General features: G+C 40.8%; 1 protein-coding gene across 1 annotated transcript in view; it reads left to right on the top strand.

The window, feature by feature from the left end:
* The first annotated feature begins 1,038 nt into the window (after positions 1-1,038).
* Positions 1,039-21,563, top strand: part of grin2ab (glutamate receptor, ionotropic, N-methyl D-aspartate 2A, b) — a 116,485-nt gene continuing 95,960 nt past the window's right edge. The window contains exons 1-2 of the mRNA XM_026171575.2: positions 1,039-1,812; positions 2,589-2,795. Of these exons, the coding sequence (XP_026027360.2) occupies positions 1,795-1,812; positions 2,589-2,795 (225 nt within the window). The 5' untranslated portion in view covers positions 1,039-1,794. The remainder of the gene's footprint in view (positions 1,813-2,588; positions 2,796-21,563) is intronic.

Here is a 21,563-nt window from a genome sequence, read left to right as displayed (position 1 = left end):
AGCCCCGGCCTGCTAACATGACCCCATGCAGGATCTACACCATCTGTCTGCAATGGGACTCCAAGGCAACACTCAGAGGGAGATGCAGAGAGAGTGATGGAGGTGGGGGGAGGAAGAGAGAGAGAGATGGGGGGTGTCAGCGTTCCCCGAGGACCCCCTGTGCTTCACTTTTGATCTGCTAATTATGTTCAATTGAGACTGTGTAATTCACTCGCGTTGCTTCTATTCCCCCTTATCTGAGCCGCGGCTCTTAACAAACTCCGGCGCTGATGAGAGAACATGACATACAATCAGCAATAAAAACGTTTTCCGGTGCGGTAATTTGTATTTATTTATTTATTTATTTATTTTTAAGGGCTCTGCGTTTTAATTGTGAGGAAGAGTTGAGGTGTCTGCAGGGGGACCAATAGATTGGGTTATAACAGTTGAGCGGATATTGAAATGTTTTATCTGCGCGCAGCTGAAGAGCAGAGGAGGCGCGACGCGGCGACTTCTTTGACGCCGAGACAGTCGTCACAAACACACGCGCGCGCGCGCGCAATGACACCGGCATCCAGGAACAAACACGCGCGCGCGGCTTCGCTTTAGAGAGATGGCACCAGGTGATGCCATAAACGACGGATGATGCTGTGCGCCATACCCCCTCTCGCGCTTTCGTTTCTTTTTTTCTGCCTGGGAGAGGACGCACGAGGGAAAGGGAACGACCCGGAGAGGGAGAAAACACGACCAGGACAGACAAGGAAGCGACATGTCAGTTTTAACGAGCTGTGAAGTTGGAGTCGCTCTTTTTTTCTTAGGGGGGTAGACATGGCGAAATTTCCCTAGCACGCTCCTTCTTAACTCCCCACATATCTTTTTTTTTTTTCGTTTTTTTATAATGGGAAGATGAAGTCACCCAAGTCTGCACCCCCTCACCACTGCCTCCTCTACCCCTTATATGTTTAATTAACTAGGCTGATGTGTAAGTACCTTCAGCTAGCGGAGCGTGGGCGGCCGGGCTGCTGCGGGGTAAAGACACTGTCGGGAGAATATTTCCTTCTTCCTCTCCGCCCGGACGGCTCGGTCGGCTGCCGAGCGTCACCTCGGTCGTGCGGCGCGGAAAGCTACAAAAATAACTCGACCCGTTTGAACTTGTTCCGAATTGTTTAGGGCGGCTTGGAGTGCGGTGCTCGTCGGAGAGCGCGTGAGGGGAGCAGCAGCAGTTGGAGGAGAAGAGGGGGGAGAGAGGGAGGGCAAGTGAGAAAAGATAGGGAGAGAGAGAGAGTGTGTGAATATATATGTATGTGTGTGTGTTTTGATGTTATTTGTGACGGAATCCCCCCCTTCAGTCTCCAAGAATCCGCGAGCGGCGCAAGGAGGAGGAGGACAGGAGAGGAGGAGGAGGAGGAGGCGCGCGGACCTGTCCACGAGCCCTCACTGCGGAACGCGCGGGGCTGCCGCTGGAGATCCCAAACCAACGGTTATTTTGGATTCTAGAGTCTAACTGATCCCCGCGCGCCAGGGGGCTTTTTCCCCCACCCCGTCTCTCCCGTTGAATGGACGGCGTTTGACATCTAAACCGAGAGGAATACTACCTATCTACGGGTGGGAGAGGTGGCGGTGGAGGGGGGAAGTCTTCAGAACCAGACAGGTGGATTTATCCGTGTGGTTTCGTTTTTTGGGGAAGGGAAATTGAATGGAGGAGAAATTGATGGATTAATCTGACGGAGAGTCGTATGCGATTCCCACTCCTGCCGAGGGCACCCGAATGGAGTAACAGGCTGCAATGTCATCTCCACCTGGCCGCCTGGAGAGATGTGTCACGGGAATGGGGTGAGCGTAATTAGTGTTTTCTTTTTTATTTTATTTTTTTTAGGTTGGGTCAAAACTAACTCTGTCACCAAAGACGCGGAAAATGAGCGGCATTTGTCGGGATCCGGTGGTTTTAATATCTGCCGCACTCTAGCTCTCCTTAAAGTGGAACAGCGGCGGGGTGGTGTGTGCCTGGTTCGGGTTCCTCCGCGCTCTTACGCTTGTCCGAGTCCTCGTCACACAACCTGCTGCATGCCCTACATAAACGAAGCCCGGCACCGGAGAGAGGAGCGTGAGGGGAATATTCGCCAAAGAGCCACAGGCTGTTTTTACTCCGTCGTCCCCCCCGCTCTCTCTCTCTGAAACACACATACAAGCACACGCGCGCGCACGGAGGGAGAGAGCACTAATTCGTCCTTTTCACCGTAGCCTACACCTATGATATGAACTTGTGTTTTCGTCACGGCGAGCTTTTCCCTCCAATAATCCCCCAATAGAGAGACACAGGCACGCGCGCACTTCTGCTCCGACTCACACAAACATATAACCACGCACGCGCGCGGAAACAAAAAACACGCAGACAGCTAGCTGGTATTTGATGCTGTTCAAACTGTTAAAATGCTAATGAGGTGTGAGAAGTAAAACGACATTGGTTAAAACTGTTTATAGCTCACATAAGCACCTGCCTGTACGCTCGCGCCTATTTATAGAAAAGCGACAAAGTCATCAAGTCCTGGGAGCTTGCGGCGCAGTGTTAAAATCTGGTATCTTTTCGTTTCTTTCTTTTTTATTTTCAGATCAAGTTTGAACACTTTTCCTCTGGTTTCACCGACGCCGTGAGAAGGAACCAAAATGCCAGTAAACGGACAGGTCACGGTGGCTGCCCGCACGGGCCCTCGCACCACGGCAGCACAAGTCAACATTCATCGCACGGACTCCGCAGAAGAAGGCGCAAAACCTCCGCGAACACAACCCCGCAGCAGCCGCGCTTTGTGACACCGAAGGTAAGGACAGCTGCGTTCAAGGAGAGAGCGACGCTCTTCTTTTAGACGGAGCGCCGAGCGACGCTAAGCGGCGCTGTTGCATCACATTATCCCCCGGCTGCTGATGAGAAGCCATGTAATGAATTCATATCTCAAATTACAGTTTTCAGGCTTTGAATGCAGTCACGTTGTAGAAACACATTTTCTTCCGTTTTCCTCCTGCTTGGCGTGCCAAGTCTGACACACAAAGTGTCTTCTCCTCTTCTCAGGGACACTGAGGCCTTCACACGAACGCGCACGCAGGCTTATGGACATGCACACACATAAACACACACAGATGTTACACTGGAGGGGGTAAATATAAGAAAATAGGAGTGTGACGTGACAGGATGACAGGATGTATAGCCCTGAATGGCCATAAATCTTCATCATGAATGATCCCCATCGTTCCTGTTGGCAAACGGATGCCCTCAATTTTGACTACTTAATATTATGTATGAATGAATGCACATTTATCATAATCATTTAGAGCAAATTATCATCCGTGCTGCGCCAGACTCATTGTGGTGTTGTAGAGAACTGAGAAGAGAGACTGATGTTGTGCTCAGCAGTAGCCTATTTTCCTGAATAGTGGGATGACACAAAAGGAGATCAACTCTGTAGGGCATAAACGCAATAGAGTGGGGAGCAGAGAATGTCGAGTGCTGTTGCTACCTTCATTAATATAAATATCTCGTGCAAAGCAGCAATGAATTCTGGGTGTGATGTCACAGCACCTTTTAAAAAAGCTCAACAGTATTTTATAACAGGCCTACTTTTCTATTCACTTTCTGTCTTGTTGTTATCACTCCAGAGAGAATTTCCTGCTCAGTTGGGCCTTGTATTTTCATCGCTTTGCAGTCTGCTATTAACCAACTACTGAGACAAAGCTAAACAGGAAAGACCTTAAAAAATCTCTGTGATGTGATGCATACCATATTCTGAGTCCCATTTGGGCTCCGGGATGACATAGTGTTGAAGTGATGTGTCGAGATGCATCTGACTGAGCTGTGCACTGAACCGGCTCCATTGTTGGACAAGCAGGTAAAGTACATCAGAACTCATTGCGCCTAAGCTTCTTGTCAGCGCTGTCAGAAGTGAGGCCCTGTTGTTTTGGATTTCCGCAGTTAAATCGATTTTAATTTCTCGTTTTTTAATGTGCCAGTGCCAACATGTTGTTGTGCTGCCTGTAACAAGGCAGGCCCCTTGGGGATTATTTTGGTGGCACCTAAGTGGAACTGGCTTTCTCTCCCCATGGCTCTGCTGAAGCACAAATGTACTACATTTACACAGGGATTCGGAGAGGTTTCTTGCATCAGAGGGGCTGCAGGAGGTGTACCTTCACACTGCTCTGTGTCAACCAGGGCTCTGTGTTTTGGTTTTTAATATTGTGCGAGACATTTTTAGAGTCAGAGCCCAAATTTAGCCCAAAATCTACATATGCCTGCAAGTGTGGGAAAGGTTCAGGGAGCGATCATGCAGAAGTCTTTCTTTTCATGAAAGATACATAGAGGTTTTGTTTGGTTTTTTTACCTCTGTTGAACTGTGAGATATACTGAAATGATCCAAAACTATGCAATTATTATTGTGCATTTACTGTGATGTGGTCATACCACCAGAATGGCTTTGTGTGAAGATTGACTCTTTGATTATAACACTGACTGAACTGTACAAATATTGCTTTGGTGCCTCTCAGGTACTAGATACTGTGTTTTTATTTTTAAGTTTTTACTCATATGGTCTCTTTTTCCTGCAGTTTAGTGGATTTTAGGTAGGAGTGCTCACACAAGACTGCAACCTTGAGCATTATGAGAAAAATTACAAAGATACTTACAAAAAAAAACAAAAACAAAGGAGAAGAAAAGCCAGGGAAACTTGTGGGTGGAATTATTTACCTTCCTGCCCTGTGTTGTAGCTGTATTTGTCCAGAAGAAGGTATGACATATCCCGTGATAGGAGCTACAGCAAATAATCCTCTTATGTGCACACTGTTTTTGTTTGGAGGTCCCTATCTAAGTTGACAAACTGTGGGTTTAAGGTTTTCGATGTCGGAATTCTGCCTACGACATTAACAGCCAAGCCACGTGCAGCCACCGAGCCTCTGGCGTGGCCTTTTAGCTGTTATCTGCTGAGTGAGTGCTTTCTTCAAAGTCAATTAAACCCGCTGCTGGGCCTGCACTTTGTTACTTCGGATATTCTCGTCGCAAGAAAACATCCGCGGTCGAAATTTGGTTACACGCGACCCGGCGGCGGACAGTTTGAACCCATTTTCTTGTTCACCCCTAGAATAACGAAAAAGCCAGTGCCTTTTTGTAAATACAATGGCAGTTCAGATTCGTCTTACACCGAGGGCTGAGAGGATGAAAATTAGTGTTTTCATTTTCCTTTTCTTAGCCATTTCCAGTAAAAGGGACAGAGTGACATATGATAATGAGTATTTTGACCCCTGCTGATCTTCTGTACATTGATGTGTGATAGTGCAGTCTCAGATGCAAGTTAATAACCCAAACGCCTCTTACAAACGTGCACTGTTTAATCATTTAATCAAAACACAGCTGGTACTCTCATTTAAAGAGTTAGTGAGCCATGTGTGATATTAAGTAGGGTTTGACTAATACAGGTTTTTGAACCGATCATTTTTAAATCAAGCTGACAGTAGATGCCATTTCGTAGAACCACTGCGTGCCTTAACACACTTTTCTGGTGTGTGAGAGTCCCTGCTTTAACATGATAGGCCCAAAAGTTGCTAGTGGTGATACATTTATCGCCTAACCTAAATTTTTCTAAATGTTATAGGAATTAATAACTAAGAATAAGAGACATGACTGCATCATTGTTGCGGTTACCAGTATTGCGAGTCGAAGCTGTAGCCCTACAGTTTAGATTCTAACTGAACCTGGTGGCAGTTTGACCTGCCTATGTGCCTGTGCCTAATGGTTATAGCTGGTGCACGACATCTCTAGTGAATTTTTAATGGTTTTAAAGTGTTTCCATCTGCTTCAGATTTCAGATAAGTCTTATCCAGTTTCAGCACAGTCTTTCAGAACTTTATGGATAGGATTTAAGTAATCGGATTGGAATAAATCATAAAATTTGCGTTTTCGTTTGTTTGTTTGTTTTTTAACCTGATAAATCATATTCTCATTGCTCAGGCGAGGATTTGGATTTGAGAATGAAAAACCCACCTTTAATCAATCTCAAAACTTGTATCTGTGTTTTTCATGACTCAAAGGCAGATAGTTGTGGTGCTGGAAATCGAGATAATCTTCATCCTGCTTGAGAGGTGCTTTCGGGGTGGATTTAGAGACGTGACAAGCATAATAGGGCTGTAACCAAGAAATTGCCATCTATACATCTTGAGAAGAATTAGCATTTCATGATTCTATTTTCATCAGCAAACCTGTCAAAACAGTTTCATCCCAAATGTCTCTGTTGCAGATGGAGGGACCAGCTGGATAGTCCATCAAATGGCCTTTCAATTCCTTTATTTTTTTCTATAGATGTCTTCATGTAGACTGCTATACTGCATTAACATTTCAGTAATACAATTAGAAATCATAAAAGTAATTTTATTTTTCATTATGGTTTAACGACACCATCCATGCTGCCGTATTCACTTTACCTTATAACAGCGGTTCATGCCATTTTCACTTTGTCCATACAAATAGTTTTAGCTGAAAAGCAATCTGTTATTATTAACATTTTATATTGAGCTTGTAGTGAGATAAGGAGGGGTGGGATGTTAAGTAATTTATAACTTTTATTGACCTGTATTGACAGGGCTGCAGGAACGTCAATACATCTCAGCAGTTTATCACTGAGCGAAACATAACAGTCATACTCTCCCAGTAAAAAGTGAAGGGAGTCCAATTCTGGGGAGAGACTCAACAGAACAGTTTTTAATAGGTAAAAAAATGTCTTAATAGAACGGCTCTGCCAGGCCCCTTATCAATCTGAGGCGAATCTTGGTTGTCATTGCTGGCCACCATCTCCAAGCAGCCCAATGCCAAAGACTCTATATAAAAGATGGATGTAACATCTGGGTCTGAAAAGGGAAGACAGTGTTGAAGGGCTTTAAGGGGGTCGACTCTTTTGATTGCAAAAAGAAGTTTGTGAAAAAAAAGACCTTCCCATTTATCTATGACCTCAGTAAACTCTTTCCCTGATAAATTTATGATGTCATTTAGTGATGTGTTGTTCACAAATGACTCTAAGAGCCGATTGTAGCGCACGAAAAGAGCCGACTCCGTTGGGCAGAGCCAAGTCTTCAGCCCTTCCTGCTCAGGGCTGAGCATGTGGCCAGTCACATGCAAGGACAGACAAGAATCACACTATTGTGTGAATATCATGTAGTGGGACAGGTCAGGTACACAGAGAGACAGGAAGCTGGATTTAAATCCAAGTGCATCAGGACAAATTGAAGAAACAAGTGAAAACTGTTGTGTTTGCGTCTCTGTCAGATTCCCTCGCTCACGACTTCACCCAAAGACAGGACTTTACTAACCAATGAGGGATGGCAATGGCTATGCGCATCTTTTATATACAGTCTTTGTTCAAGGACCTGAAACTGGCTGATAAGTAAAACGTATTGTTAAAGCAGCGTTAATTTTGGGAGACGGGGGTGTACTTGCCCATAGCATAAATTTCTGCAAAAACAATATTAATAAATTAGCACCTTCCAATGTTATAGTGGACATGTTAGCAAACAATTGCTTATTAAGAAATCCAGCAGGCATGGATCAACATAAACGTTCATGTTGAGAGGTGCCTCCAGCTACTTAATGAAGTAAGAATGCTCCCTTTTTAATGACTGTTTTCAATTACAGTAACTCCCTAGCGAAACACACTGTATATGGCACTAGTTAGAGTCACTACCGCGAGGCTGAGAGCACTTACTGGATTTATCTGATGTTTTTACTGAAAAAAACAAACATCAAACTGCCTGTTCTCGCTGGAAATCTAGTTGATGAGTGGAGAGACCTTCCCAAAACACGGATGGGTAAAAACAAAAATAAAACATAAAAGTCATATTGCCAAGAGGATCTGCTGCAGTGTAGTGCAGGAGGATCAATACCTATAATTTTATTATATCCATAATTATTATAAAACTACTGATTGGGGTTACTGTGAATTGACAATGTTCCTTCAAAATAGTTAATCCTCAATACTGATAGCAGGCTTTTTTCTGAAAATATATATTTAAATAAATGGATGCGGACAGATTGCTCCCCTTTGATGTCAGTATTAATCTTTCAATTGAAAGCTTAAGGCTTTCAAGATGGTGGAAGTTTCATTTTGGATTGTAACCTCCCCCTTATGTGCCTATTTGAATGCTGTGCTTTAGAATTAGCTTGATTAGTATTAGGCACAACATGTGGCTCTGAGAAGAATCCAGATTCCTAGGAGGCCGGGTTGTTACCTTAAATGATGCCTCTTACACTTTGTCACTGAAGGTTTTTTTTTCCTAGGCTGAGAAAGAGGCTTAGGAGGTGCCTAAGTGCGGCCAGCCTGGCTCTGTCATTTCGGCCAACTTAACACCCAAAACCCATATTCCAATTTTATGCTTTTACAGACACCAGATTTTGGTTGAGACTGATATAACACTGTCCTAGTTAAGACATTCTTTAGCTTTTTAAATCCAATTTGATTCAGTTTTTCATGGCTACGAGGACCAGATCATTCACATAAAGGTATCAGCATTACTTCATCACTTTTTTTGTCTCTAACACAGATTGGTGTGTAGCTGAAGTCTCTCTAATTCCATGAAATGTAGTTCCTGCTCTCACAGTTTCATGCCTTACATATGTTATGGCACAATTAGCTCAATGTGTGACTGAGATGATTAAGACATTTTTACAATGAATCAGACATTATTAAACCAGAGGAGATAACACATGCACAGTAGGGCTTTCTTTAGACAATGGTATTATGGAGCCACACACACTTTTTTTTTTTTACTGCAGCACCGTCTTTCTATTGGCAAAAGGCAATGTATAAAAAAATAGTAAATGTAATTCTCTAGAAAACCCAGCAGCTACAGCTACAAAAAGGAAAGGCTGGCGCTGTGTGCACAGCACAACTGTGCCAATGATGTTAAGTCCATAAGGAATTTTATCAATCAGCTTTAGCCCAAGTAACATGGCTTTATTTTCTTCCCCATATTATTTCTTCCTTACTTCAGTAAATATAATTAGAGTTAAAACACACACACACACACACACACACACACACACACACACACACACACACACACACACACACACACACACACATCGCTGAGGGTTTTCTTTTAAGGCTTGTTTCATGCGTACACAAGAAATAAGCTTCTAAAAAGATTCGAGAATTGCAGCCCACAAATGTTTCGTTTTGTTTCTGAGCACGTGCTTAACTTTCTTTACCAGACAGTTTGGTGAGGTGACTTTAGCTGAAATGAAACCCTCGTTCCGTGTGTATCAAACAAAAAAAGCCTGTGTGGCACTTCTGAGCACCACCTGTTTTGCTAGCTTAACAAGGTTTGTCCTCAGACTCAGAGTGACCCTGGATAGAGGGCAACTCAACACAGCTGTAAACCTACGACTTTTATACTTTATACTGGGAGCATTTGGGCACAGTAAAAACCTAATAACTGTCTCGTTTGGCTGCCGCCTGCTGTCCAATCCAGCGTGTGTTGAAGCGAGCTGACTGGAACGTCAAAGGCAGCTTGTTCAGCAGTTGTTTGATAATTTGTTATTAAAGACTTTTGAAAGGGATTTGAATTGCTCTTTTATTATAACTTCTTATCATGTCTGTGTTTGTAATTTTCCTGTCGTTTGGGCTGAAACACAAGAAAACACATCGGCTGCTGTCATGTGATGCAGATGCTTCATCAAATATGGTTGTTTGAGCTGTAGACTGGCAGTTTTTTGGAATGAATTTTTCACAGCGGACCTGTATGAGGTTTCTCTTAAAACAATTTTGGATCCTTTACAGCAAATCAAATCTATAATGATAGTAACATTTAAGTACTGGTGATTAAAATGTGGGTACATCTGTCGGAAGTACAACAGAGAGTTAACACAAATAAGACTGAGCATCTTCATGAACAAATGAAGCTTACTTGGTGCCATACAGTCGGTTCCCCAGCCCAGCAGAAAATTACAATCTGATGATGGAAATGGGCCACCAGTACAAACTGACATAACAAGAATTTAACACTATCAGAGTAGAACTTGAAAGAATATCAGATTCAAAACTCAAAAGACGTTTAGGAACATTATCTAAACTATTTTATAGAATATGTGGACACTAATGGAGGAATCCCAGCTAGAAGATGTGCCTGGTATGAAAATATGGGGGAATTTCAATTCAATTCAATTCAATTTTATTTATATAGCGGCAAATCACAACAAAAGTCGCCTCAAGGCGCTTAATAGATACAGAGAAAAACCCAACAATATGACCCCCTATGAGCAAGCACTTTGGCGACAGTGGGAAGGAAAAACTCCCTTTTAACAGGAAGAAACCTCCAGCAGAACCAGGCTCAGGGAGGGACGGCCATCTGCTGCGACCGGTTGGGGTGAGAGAAGGAAGACAGGATAAAGACATGCTGTGGAAGAGAGACAGAGGTTAATAACAGATATGATTCAATGCAGAGAGGTCTATTAATACATAGTGAGTGAGAAAGGTGACTGGAAAGGAAAAACTCAATGCATCATGGGAATCCCTCGGCAGTCTACGTCTATTGCAGCATAACTAAGGGAGGATTCAGGGTCACCTGGTCCAGCCCTAACTATATGCTTTAGCAAAAAGGAAAGTTTTAAGCCTAATCTTAAAAGTAGAGATAGTGTCTGTCTCCAGAATCCAAACTGGAAGCTGGTTCCACAGAAGAGGGGCCTGAAAACTGAAGGCTCTCCCTCCCATTCTACTTTTAAATACTCTAGGAACAACAAGTAGGCCTGCAGAGCAAGAGCGAAGTGCTCTAATAGGGTGATATGGTACTACAAGGTCATTAAGATAAGATGGGGCCTGATTATTTAAGACCTTGTATGTGAGGAGCAGGATTTTGAATTAAATTCTGGATTTAACAGGAAGCCAATGAAGGGAAGCCAAAACAGGAGAAATATGCTCTCTCTTTCTAGTCCCTGTCAGCACTCTTGCTGCAGCATTTTGGATTAGCTGAAGGCTTTTCAGTGAGTGTTTTGGACATCCTGATAATAAAGAATTACAGTAGTCCAGCCTGGGAGTAATAAATGCATGAACTAGTTTTTCAGCGTCACTCTGAGACAGGATATTTCTAATTTTAGAGATGTTGCACAAATGGAAGAAAGCAGTCTTACATATTTGTTTAATATGTGCGTCCAAGGTTCCTCACAGCGTTACTGGAGGCCAAGGTAATGCCATCCAGAGTAAGAATCTGGTTAGATACCATATTTCTAAGCTTTTCAGGGCCGAGTACAATAACCTCAGTTTTATCTGAATTAAGAAGCAGAAAGTTAGCGGCCATCCAGGTCTTTATGTCTTTAAGACATTCCTGCAGTTTAACTAATTGGTGTGTGTTATCTGGCTTCATGGACAGATAGAGCTGGGTGTCATCTGCATAGCAGTGAAAATGTATGCTATGTCTTCTAATGATGCTGCCTAAGGGAAGCATGTATAATGTAAACAGAATTGGTCCTAGCACTGAACCCTGTGGAACTCCATAATTAACCTCAGTGTGTGTGAAGAGGACTCTCCATTTACATGCACAAATTGGAGTCTATTAGATAGATATGATACAAACCACTGCAGTGCAGTACCTGTAATACCTACAGCATGTTCTAATCGCTCTAATAGGATATTATGGTCAACAGTATCGAACGCTGTAGGCTAGAGCTCGCCCATTACCAACACTGGTACAGTTTCTTCACTTCAAGGAAAGGCGAAAATGGTTCCATTACAGGAAATTTCATGACCTCAGGTTAAAATAGTCCGTGCTTTATCCATCCATGGTGATGATGGCAATCCCTGACTTTTCCATTACCTTGAAGAAACGGTCTTTTTTTCTTTTTGAATTTTTACTATAATCTCCACAATGAAATGCACAATACCCTTCTCTCACAGTGTAATCAGAGTATCTGATTTTGAAGTTTCTTTGAATGAAAAATGTTGTGTATGTCTGTTTTTTTCCTCTTATGTTTTGTTTTAGGATGCATTAAGTTAAATTTAGTTAACCGTTTGATCTGCTGACATGAACAGTCTGTTACTGTGCCTGCTTTATCTTATTCCTCGTCATTGCTGAGCTTTTTCCCTGTTCTATCTTGTATACAGTGTAGCGTCACTACAGCATACATCTTTTAGATCTGGAGTTTTCAAACTGTAAATTCTAGCCTCAAGTAAATGAGTCAGCCTGCTGATCTGGATTATTGACTTTCTAGGACTGCTGAAAAGAAAATGTGAACAATCTGTACTCAAGTCTGCTTGTCTTGTCTTTGTGCTATTTTTAGTTTATGCACTTCAGGGGGCTGGAGGCTGGCATATGTCACCTCTAGACTGATGTCGTCACATTTTTTATGATACATTTTATTTAAAACAAACCTAACGCATTACTAAATGTATATTGCCCATGACTGGCTTTCCGCCTGTCTATTTGATAAAAATGCATTTGACTGCATAAATGTAACTTAATCTTAGACTTACTGAAATCATAATCTTCCATGTCTTCCAACATAATGTTCCAATTTTCCATGTTGTTTACAGATTAATAATTCAGACATGCTTTTTGATCGTTTTCAGTGACCACTCTATTCTCTTCTGTGTTTGGAATATTAAAATCCAACATCTTCCAATATGCATGAGGCAGAGTTAAAAATATGAATCTTGATATTTTAGTTGCTGAAATTATGGCAATAGACTGGAATAAGTCTGAAGATGCAAGGAAATTGCTGATAATCATGATTTCTGGTGAGTTAAAAGTGCAATATTCTTTCAGAGACACCAGCAGATTTCCCTAACATGTGTTATATGTAGTTATATTTCTTACTAAGATAATATGAAAATGCAGTTTAAAAGTAATGTTGTTTTATTGTCACAAAAAGTTGTGGAAAACCTGTTTATGCTCCAATCAGCACACTTGGGTCTGTTTGTGCTGCTCCAATCAGGTACTGCCAACAGGGTAACAAGTTGCAGAGTGCCCGCTGGTGGACCAACTGTGCAATATCAACACATAATGTGTTTGAAGGGTGTTTCTCCCTCTCGTTTTTTCATGCATCAGCTGTTAAACACTGATATATCAGCAGATGGCTAATATTAACCAGGCCTTAATCCTTATCCATTGGCCTGTCATTAGCCCTAGTTTTCAATTACTATTTTTCTTTTTTGTGATTAATCTTTTTTTTCTACAAATAAGGACTATATTAATTGGACTGTGGTGTAATTTTCTGTGACTTGCTGTGCAGTTAACTGTAAAAACAAACCTTTGGAGAAGTAAGTGCTTTCAACAATATCAGCATTTTATTTTTGCATTAATTAGCAGGTTTCTGTGAGTGTGGATGCACTTTTATAGCTATGTTAGCTAGCACAAATGAATAGTTTGGTTCATCCAAATATGTCTCCAAAACACCAAAATAGTAATGGTTAATATTCCAAGCCACTTGAGGTTTCGAAGCACCCTAAATGAGTCAATCGAGAAACATGGGATCATGTCATGGTGGATGCATCCATCGTTTATAAATACAGTTTGTATTTATTAAAACCTCCTTTTAGTTCAGTCATCATATGTACTTAACTGTGTGACTAGGACTTTGGTGGAACTGAACTGATTGTTCTTTTGGTACTTCAGAATTTCAGTTTTTGACTTTAAACTGACTGGATATCACTTGTGGCTGATCTGTTAGGTAGTTCGGTTTGTATGGTGGAGAGCCCTCCTGTGTATGACCTTGCTGATTTTGCTGTTAGTTATTTTTGTGTTATTAGACTGTTTAATTAATTAGCATCATTATTTATGCATGTAATTTTTGTTTTTGTTATTGTTTAAATTATTTTTAATTTTTAATAAGTTTTGCGTCTGAGGACCCTGTTTAAAAAATTACATGGTGCATCTCAAAGGGGTTTTTCCTCTAATTAAATTTTGAAATAAAACCTCAGTGCAGGAAAAACCTGTTTATTTACTCAAGAAAAAACATTTATGGTTCAGTTATCACATTAAGATTCTTTAACTGGGGTTTTTGTGATGATTTTTTACTCAGTTTAGCACAAAAATACTGGCAATTGCTGTAGTCACATCACCTAAAGTGGTTTTAAATCTGCGCGTTATTATGTTAAAGTAAGACAGATTTTCTTGGACTCAACACAGAGGGGTGGATCTTTCAGTTTCTGCAGCATAGAGACACTATATTAAGCATTAAGGGAATTGACAATCATGAACAGTTGCTGAGAAAGGTGTCACATGGAATTATTTATCTATAACATTATTGTTTCTTTGGCACAGCTAAAAGAGGGAAAATTTAGGAGATCTTTCAAATTTTTGGACCAATATTCTGTCATTACCTTTTCACCTGTTTGATTTTGGAGGCAGAAGAAAAAGACTCACTTCTAAAAGAATCCTGAATAAAAATATGGATACCAGGAACTGAGTGTGTATGACAAATGTTTTGCCACGACCTCCAGTCACACAGTGGACTTTCAGACATGCCCTCTTTTACATGTGAACATATCAGAGCTGTATTTGAATGACTATGAGAACTAGCTGCGTCTGATCTCTTAACTTTGACATATCAGAGGCCTGAACTGCATGCCATCGTGTTAACTGATAGGCAGACACAAAATGTCAACTATACGTGGCTCCGGTATTTAATCAGCTCTGCTTCTAATTTGCAGTATGATTAAAAAAATCCTCTGTGATGCATTTTTGTAATTCCCAATCCAGGAGTGGGGGCAGCTGCTGCACAAACATATTGACTCTGCTGTCAGTGACAACAGCAAAGAAAGTCTGGTAAACTTCATTAGGTGCTGACAGTGCGCGTTATCAGTGCACCAAATCTTTTGCTCATATGGCAAAACATAACACACCCAGCATGATTGTCTCTCTCACTCTCTGTCTCCCTCTCATGGGAATGTCCAATATCCCAGCAGTCGTGTTATGGAGACAGTAAGCCAAAACAAAGTAGGCAAGTACATTTACCTACCTATCTTTCCTGTGATGATGATTTGCGAATTGCATCTGCCATGCATCAGGTCAGCTATATGAGTGGCCAATAAATGTTCCTATCTGGGCCGTTGATTGTTTTTTTTTTTTTAGAAGAAGGGCAGGAAAACCGCCATCTTTAGCATGTCACGTTCTTGCAGAGCGCCCGGTCTCCTCCTCCTTATAAAATGTCTCTGCCAGAAAACAGCAACATTAAAAGGACGTGAGGAGTATAAAAGTGACCTGAATGACAGAAAACTGTCACATTATCAGAGCGATGAAAGCGGCAGGATTACGTATCTCATGTCTGAATAGGGCATATGTCCCTCCAGAGATCAGAGCGATGATACCTCACCATGCAAATGGAGCTGGAGTTCAAATCTTTTGATGGCGTGAATAGAAGTAAATTCTCAAAGTATCAATGGACACCCAGGGGGCATACCTACGGTGTTATGCACAGATATTTGCACTTTCATCAGAAAACTATTAAAAAAAACCTAATTTCCCATGTCGGGGAGGACCTGTTTGTATTTGTTTCTGTCAAGAAAAGAAATGCTTTCAAAATTTAGGCTCTTTTATCTATTATTGATTTGCTTAAAGTCATCCATGGTGTTATGTATTCTCATGTAGTCAGCTGTTGCTTTGTGTTTTTTCGCCTCAGTCAGAGGCCTCTCTTCTCTCCAATTTGTACAAACATGGCACCTAAGAGACTTCCTGGAGCACCAACTCTGTTTTTATTGATTCTGCTGTTGATTCTTTTGTGTTATTCAAGCCGTGTGGAGGGCAGTGCAGCTCTGAAAGTCCTGCACAAAAATAATTATTGCTTTAATTATGTAACTGTAAAACAAACAATAAATCTGCAAAGGGGGAGGGGGGTGATTGCTTTTTAATAAAAACCACACTTTGATTTAAGCAGTTAGCGTAATTTAATGCTAACAACCCAGTGGAGCAGTTTTTCAAAAGTCCACTTCTTACCTTGAAGATACAAACACGCTGATTTGATAAATATGTGAGCAAAAGCATTACCAGCAATTGGTTTCCCAATCCAAAACACATTTGCATACTAATACATGCCCATAAAATATAACATGGTAATCAAATGTCTGGGAGTATGACACTGCCCGATTGATTCTGCCCTCCTGATGATGTGGTGTATTAAAAAGAAATGGTCAGTGGAGCAGCTGAGATGCATCTTGGTAAATGCGATGAAGTTTTTAAGGCATCATCAAATAAAATGATGCTGTTACTTTCCTGAAAATCTTGGAGATGCTGTCATTTTTACCAGCTTTCCCCATGAATAGGACCTTGATCACTCCATGATTTAGTGTGTCACGTCCAGTCAGTTTTCATTCCTTTTTTCCTCCCTCAACATGATCTTGTTGAGAACTCTGCCAGGCAGCAGGATGCACAGGCCAAAAATATTCCCAATACAGCCACAGATCATCCAAAATATATTACGCCAGGTATAATGCTCCCTTCTGCGCCGGCGACAGGTGCTGTCTCAGCCAGACAGTGCATCTGGTGATGTGGGAATATTTGAAGCCTCTGTCGCCTTCTGCCAAGTGTAGTTTTTAACAGCAATGAGCAGCACATCAAAAACCATATGCTGACCAGGCTCCCGTGCTCAAACACGCATGATCAGGGATTGATTTCATGTCGGAGTCTGTCATCAAATGTATTATTTCACATCACAATATTTCAGATGCCGAATGTGTAAGGTTGCAGGTTTCAGCTGTCCATCGCATTCAAACACACACTAGATCTTCTCTATGTATAAAACAGAAGTGCGTACATCACTCTGCAATATCACTTCATTGCCCAATGACTCAAAATTGTGTCACCTTACATAATTACATTACTCCTGAGGTTTGCTTGGTTATTTGCTCTTATGTAAGAGCTTTGATTGGCTATGATTAAAAAACAGTCTCCAAAGTATAATTTCACAACAAAGATTAAGTCTTTTGTTTTTTCAGTATGTTCTGTGTCCTTAATGATGGATTTAATCCTTATGTTTGTAATTTTCTAATATCTGCTCGTTCCTTTAAGGCGCCTTATGTATTCAGACTCACCCTTGGTCAGGTCATAGCTTTTCCAACTGTTGGTCTTAAAGAAACCTCCTGTGTGGTTTTGGCAACGTGGGTTTGATCACTAACGCTGGAAAATTCCTTACCTGCCAGACTTCTGGAGACTGCACTCATAAAGCCCGTTAAAATCACACTCCAGCCTCCGTGCTTCTCTGTAGGCACTAAGAATTCAGTTTGGTAGTCCCGATTAGGTTCACGTCAAACGTGTGGGACTCCACATCAGCAAAATTAATTTATCTTTGTCATATCTGATCAAAGAATGCATTCATCAGATGTCTCTTCGTGTTCTTAAGCAAAATTTAATCTTGGAGTTTGTTGCCAAAGAGTAAGCTAGAGTTTGAGTTTTTTTCCTTGGATGCATCCATAGATGTTGACATTATGCAGCGTCCTTCGCGCTGTCTGAGCTGCCACAAACTGATTTCCAGTGCCAAATCTGAAGCACGTTCCCATCTGTTTTCAGAGCTTGTGCAAGTATTACAGTGTTTATGGTGACATTTTGGGAAAACGGCCACTACTGCTCTGATTAGAAGTACTGTGGCTTCTTCGGCACAGTTCGCTCCAGAAGTTTTCGAACAGTGAGAACAGTTGAGATGTGAACCTGCCCAGAAAAAATGTCCTTGGACAGATGAAACCAAGACCAGAATGATGAAAAGAGAAAACCACAGAGAAGGAAACAAACAGCTCATGATCCAAAGCATAATGCATCATCTGTCAAACATGGTGGAAGTAATGTTAGGGCATTGCCATGTATGGATGTCAGGTTAACAAGCAGCTACTGAAGGTGTGCAGCAGTAAAGGCCGAGCAAAGCATCTCAAGGGAGGAAACATATTTTTGCACAAACCATTGAGGGGAAACACTGGACCTACGAGAAGTCAGAAAACAACTAAGCGTAACATTCAGCCAGTAAAATACATTTTTCTTTTTAGAAATGTAAATTAAAAAATGCAATGTGATCGTAAGGTTTCTGTTTTTGTAAAACATTTGAAAATGAATTGATAACAAAAATAATTATATTTTAGCATTAAAAATATTGTTTTGATTCAGTTTCTGTTAAGCACTGTATTTGATATTGAGGAACTAAGAACTGGATCAGGTTCATATTGATAAGATTACTATCATGATTTTTAAAGAGAAGTGATTCTGACCTGGAGCTTTTAAAATTTGCAGCACATTTAGACCATGATGAGTGTCTCTGACGGGGGCATGGAAGTGAAAAGTACAAGCTGCCTGGATCATTTTTCATCGTTTTGTAGCGATAAACAAAACCTTTGATTTTTAAATGCCGTTACAGCACATACGCACACCTGCCAAGTTAGTCCCAAATTATCCCCAAATCAAATAACTGGAAAAACTATTGGAGAGTGCACGTTCTGCCAAGGTCAATGCTCTCAAGTTTGGAAATTCAGGAATAGGGAGTCAGATTCATACCACAAGGTAGGGATTTCTACCTTTACCAAGGCCCTACCTGTACACTAAGTTTATTTACATTGACCCTGTTAGGTTATGATTAATCTTGCAAAAATACTTCTACAACGGTACTGATTACACACGTGTCTCGGCTCTGTCATTCGTCCACAGATAATCACTAAACAACGTTCTACATGCATGAATCTGCTCTGCTGAAATCAGTCACTTTCTCAACTTTGTACAGAGTAATGTTCTTTAGACATTACGGCATTCTGCGGATTAATAAATGTCTTTGCTTTCATCAATAATGGATCGTGTAAGAGATTGGCGCACTTGTCATGCATGAAAACGAGAGCACGTTCGTTTTTTGGTTAAAAATTAAAGCGTGAATTTATTCCATCATTACATCAGATTGTCTAACAAGGCAATGATTGTCTACAACTGTCCTGTGTCATTTTAATGTTTCAGGTCCTTTTCAATAATTGATATCTAGAAAAAATCTCATTGTATATTCATAAGAGCGGGCCAGTCCCAGCTCAGCACGCTGCGCAGTGTTCTTGTAACCCTGCTGTTCTTACAATTTTGGGTCAGACACACTTTTTACATGACCATTTTAATTAATTAACTTTGACTGGCAGCTGCTTCAGACATATGCAAAGAATTCTGACATGTAAACTAATTAGTTCTGGAACTAAAAAAAACAAACCAAAACAATCACAGTCAGACTTCATGCATCCCAAATACAGAATCCTAGATGAGAGTTAATGTTACCTTATAATAAGTCCTCTCTCCATCTCTCAGACAGCATCGAGCCTCAAAGACTACATTTCTGCACCTTGGCACACTTTCATAATAACTTTATTTTCCCTTTCTTTCCTCCCTCATCTTGTCTCACCTTTTGCCTTTTAGTCTCCTCCATAGGGGCTGCGTCTTTCTTACCTGTCTCTTTCTTGACACGGTGCTGCACAGAAACACAAATGCCCTCAAAGTCAAACTCACACAGCATATAGTCATAGCCACAAACACAGTAACAAAGAGAACAAGTGCAGGCCCCTTATGAATTAGACAGAATGTCCTTTTTGGTGTTTGGCATTGTGCTTGTTTTTTCATATTTATCAGCAATGAAATATAAATGACAGAAGTCATGCAGAGTTAACATATACCACATATATCCGCACATACAACAGTGACATAAAAAAAGAGGACTAAAAGAATTGGCTGAAAGTCTGCCCCCCTAACAGATGAGCACACATTTCTCAGAGTTACTGAAATTTTGATGTGGGATAAGGCTGTTGGGCTGTTAAAAGACTGCGTCTAGAGGGGAGCAGGCAGCAGGCAGCCGTTTTTATCGAGGACAAGCAGGAAGGCACTTGGAACTCGTGTCAATGTTAAACAAATAAAAGTGTGATATTTCAAACAAGCTCTTTCCACCATATTCTGCCATCAAATCAAGACAGCAAACATTTTTGTTTTGCAATTTAGTGTCTGGTGGGTGGATAATGATACACGCCGTACTTTAGCAAACGCACGACAACCCCTGGAAAAATGAACCGCGGCAATCGAAGGTCAGGAGAATCACATCGAAATGTGTAATTTGAAAGCAAAGATGTATTAAGATTATTCACAGGTGATGCACTGCACCTGTGGAAATGTGAAGCCGTGTCATCTAAGTGTTGTGCTGTGCACTTAAATGTGTTATTTTTGTTCTGGGATGATTTTGATTTAATTCAGTAATTTTTAGTTTAATTTGTTTTCCTGACCATTTTCTCTGAGATTTATAAAATGTAAGATTGTAAAATATGAAATTTCTCTATGAATAAATGACTGTGTGATTTTACTGACAGCTTTACTTTAGATCGGGTGTCAAACATACAGCCCTACAAGTCAGAACCATCTCACCAAAGGGTCCAATGCAGCCCACTCAATGACTTTGGAAAACCTGAATATTTTAAATAAGAGAGCATAAATTGTGGACCTTTTATTGTAATTTCAGCAGTTTTTACAGTCTTCTTGCTGACAAAGACATAACACTGAGACTGCCTTAGTAAAAATGACAGCTTTTTAAAAAAGATAAACTTAGTTTAAATTAGATAACAAAAACATGCCTTTTTCACCATGTACAATAGAATATTTGTAAAATTCTGTGAATTCACAGGTAAATTGTGTTGTTTAATTACAGGATAAAGTCCTGTTTTTCTTTATTTCTAACAGTATAAACCCGATTAGCCCGATTTCATACAGCAGCATTTCTTTATAATATGGAAAAAATAAGACCAGCATCATGCTTACAATTACACTGTTAACCCCTCAGCCATAAGGAGCTGATGGGGCATTGTTGTCATTCTTTGTCAGGCTGCCAAGAAGGGGGTGTGAACAACTGACAATTAACTTGAGAAAAACTCACTCAGGATTTTCAACTGGATACCAAAGGAATCTCAGTGTCCTTGACCTTAAGATCAAGGTCAGAGATCAAGTGTTTTTAAAAATAATGTAATCACATAGGATTATCTTATACCATAGCTGCATCTGCTAGGAAGGTGATGGGTAGCTGTGGCAGCCAAATAAATTTTTAATTCAGACATCTCAGGGACTGAATCTGTAGTTAAACTTTGTAACACTGAAAGTTGGAGCTCTTTTTTTATGCATGTTATTAAGCAATAGCTGTAATGGTCCAGCCTACTTAAGATGAAATTGGAGTACATGCAGTCTATGAAGTTAAATGAGATTTTCCCCCCTGCTTCAGATGTTTCTGTTCTTCAAACACGACCATGTGAAAGGAGTCTGATTGCGCTCATTCATTCTTCAACTCAAAGAACCTGAGCTATCGACAGCCATACTCAGTTACAAAATCAAGAAGGCGTTTCATTATAGATAATAATGTCTGACCCTAAGTTAGACATTCTGTGGTGAGTGACAGAAGATACTTGGATTAAATGTACAGGTTCCCCTTGAATGTGGACTTGGTCTTTTGGGGGGCTTTTTAGTCTTTATTGAGGTTGAACAGTGTAGAGAAGACAGGAAAGCAGGGAAAACATGAACGTAGATTTGAAACCAAACCTCTGTAATAGCCTAAAAGCATGTGGGTCAACCTGGTGCACTATATCCGTGCTTGTGGATTT

The sequence above is a fragment of the Astatotilapia calliptera genome, chromosome 6, assembly GCF_964374335.1.
Source record: "Astatotilapia calliptera chromosome 6, fAstCal68.1, whole genome shotgun sequence".
Taxonomy (NCBI): domain Eukaryota; kingdom Metazoa; phylum Chordata; class Actinopteri; order Cichliformes; family Cichlidae; genus Astatotilapia; species Astatotilapia calliptera.
Note: the sequence above shows the minus strand (reverse complement) of the source record. Positions and strands in the feature narration are given on the sequence as shown.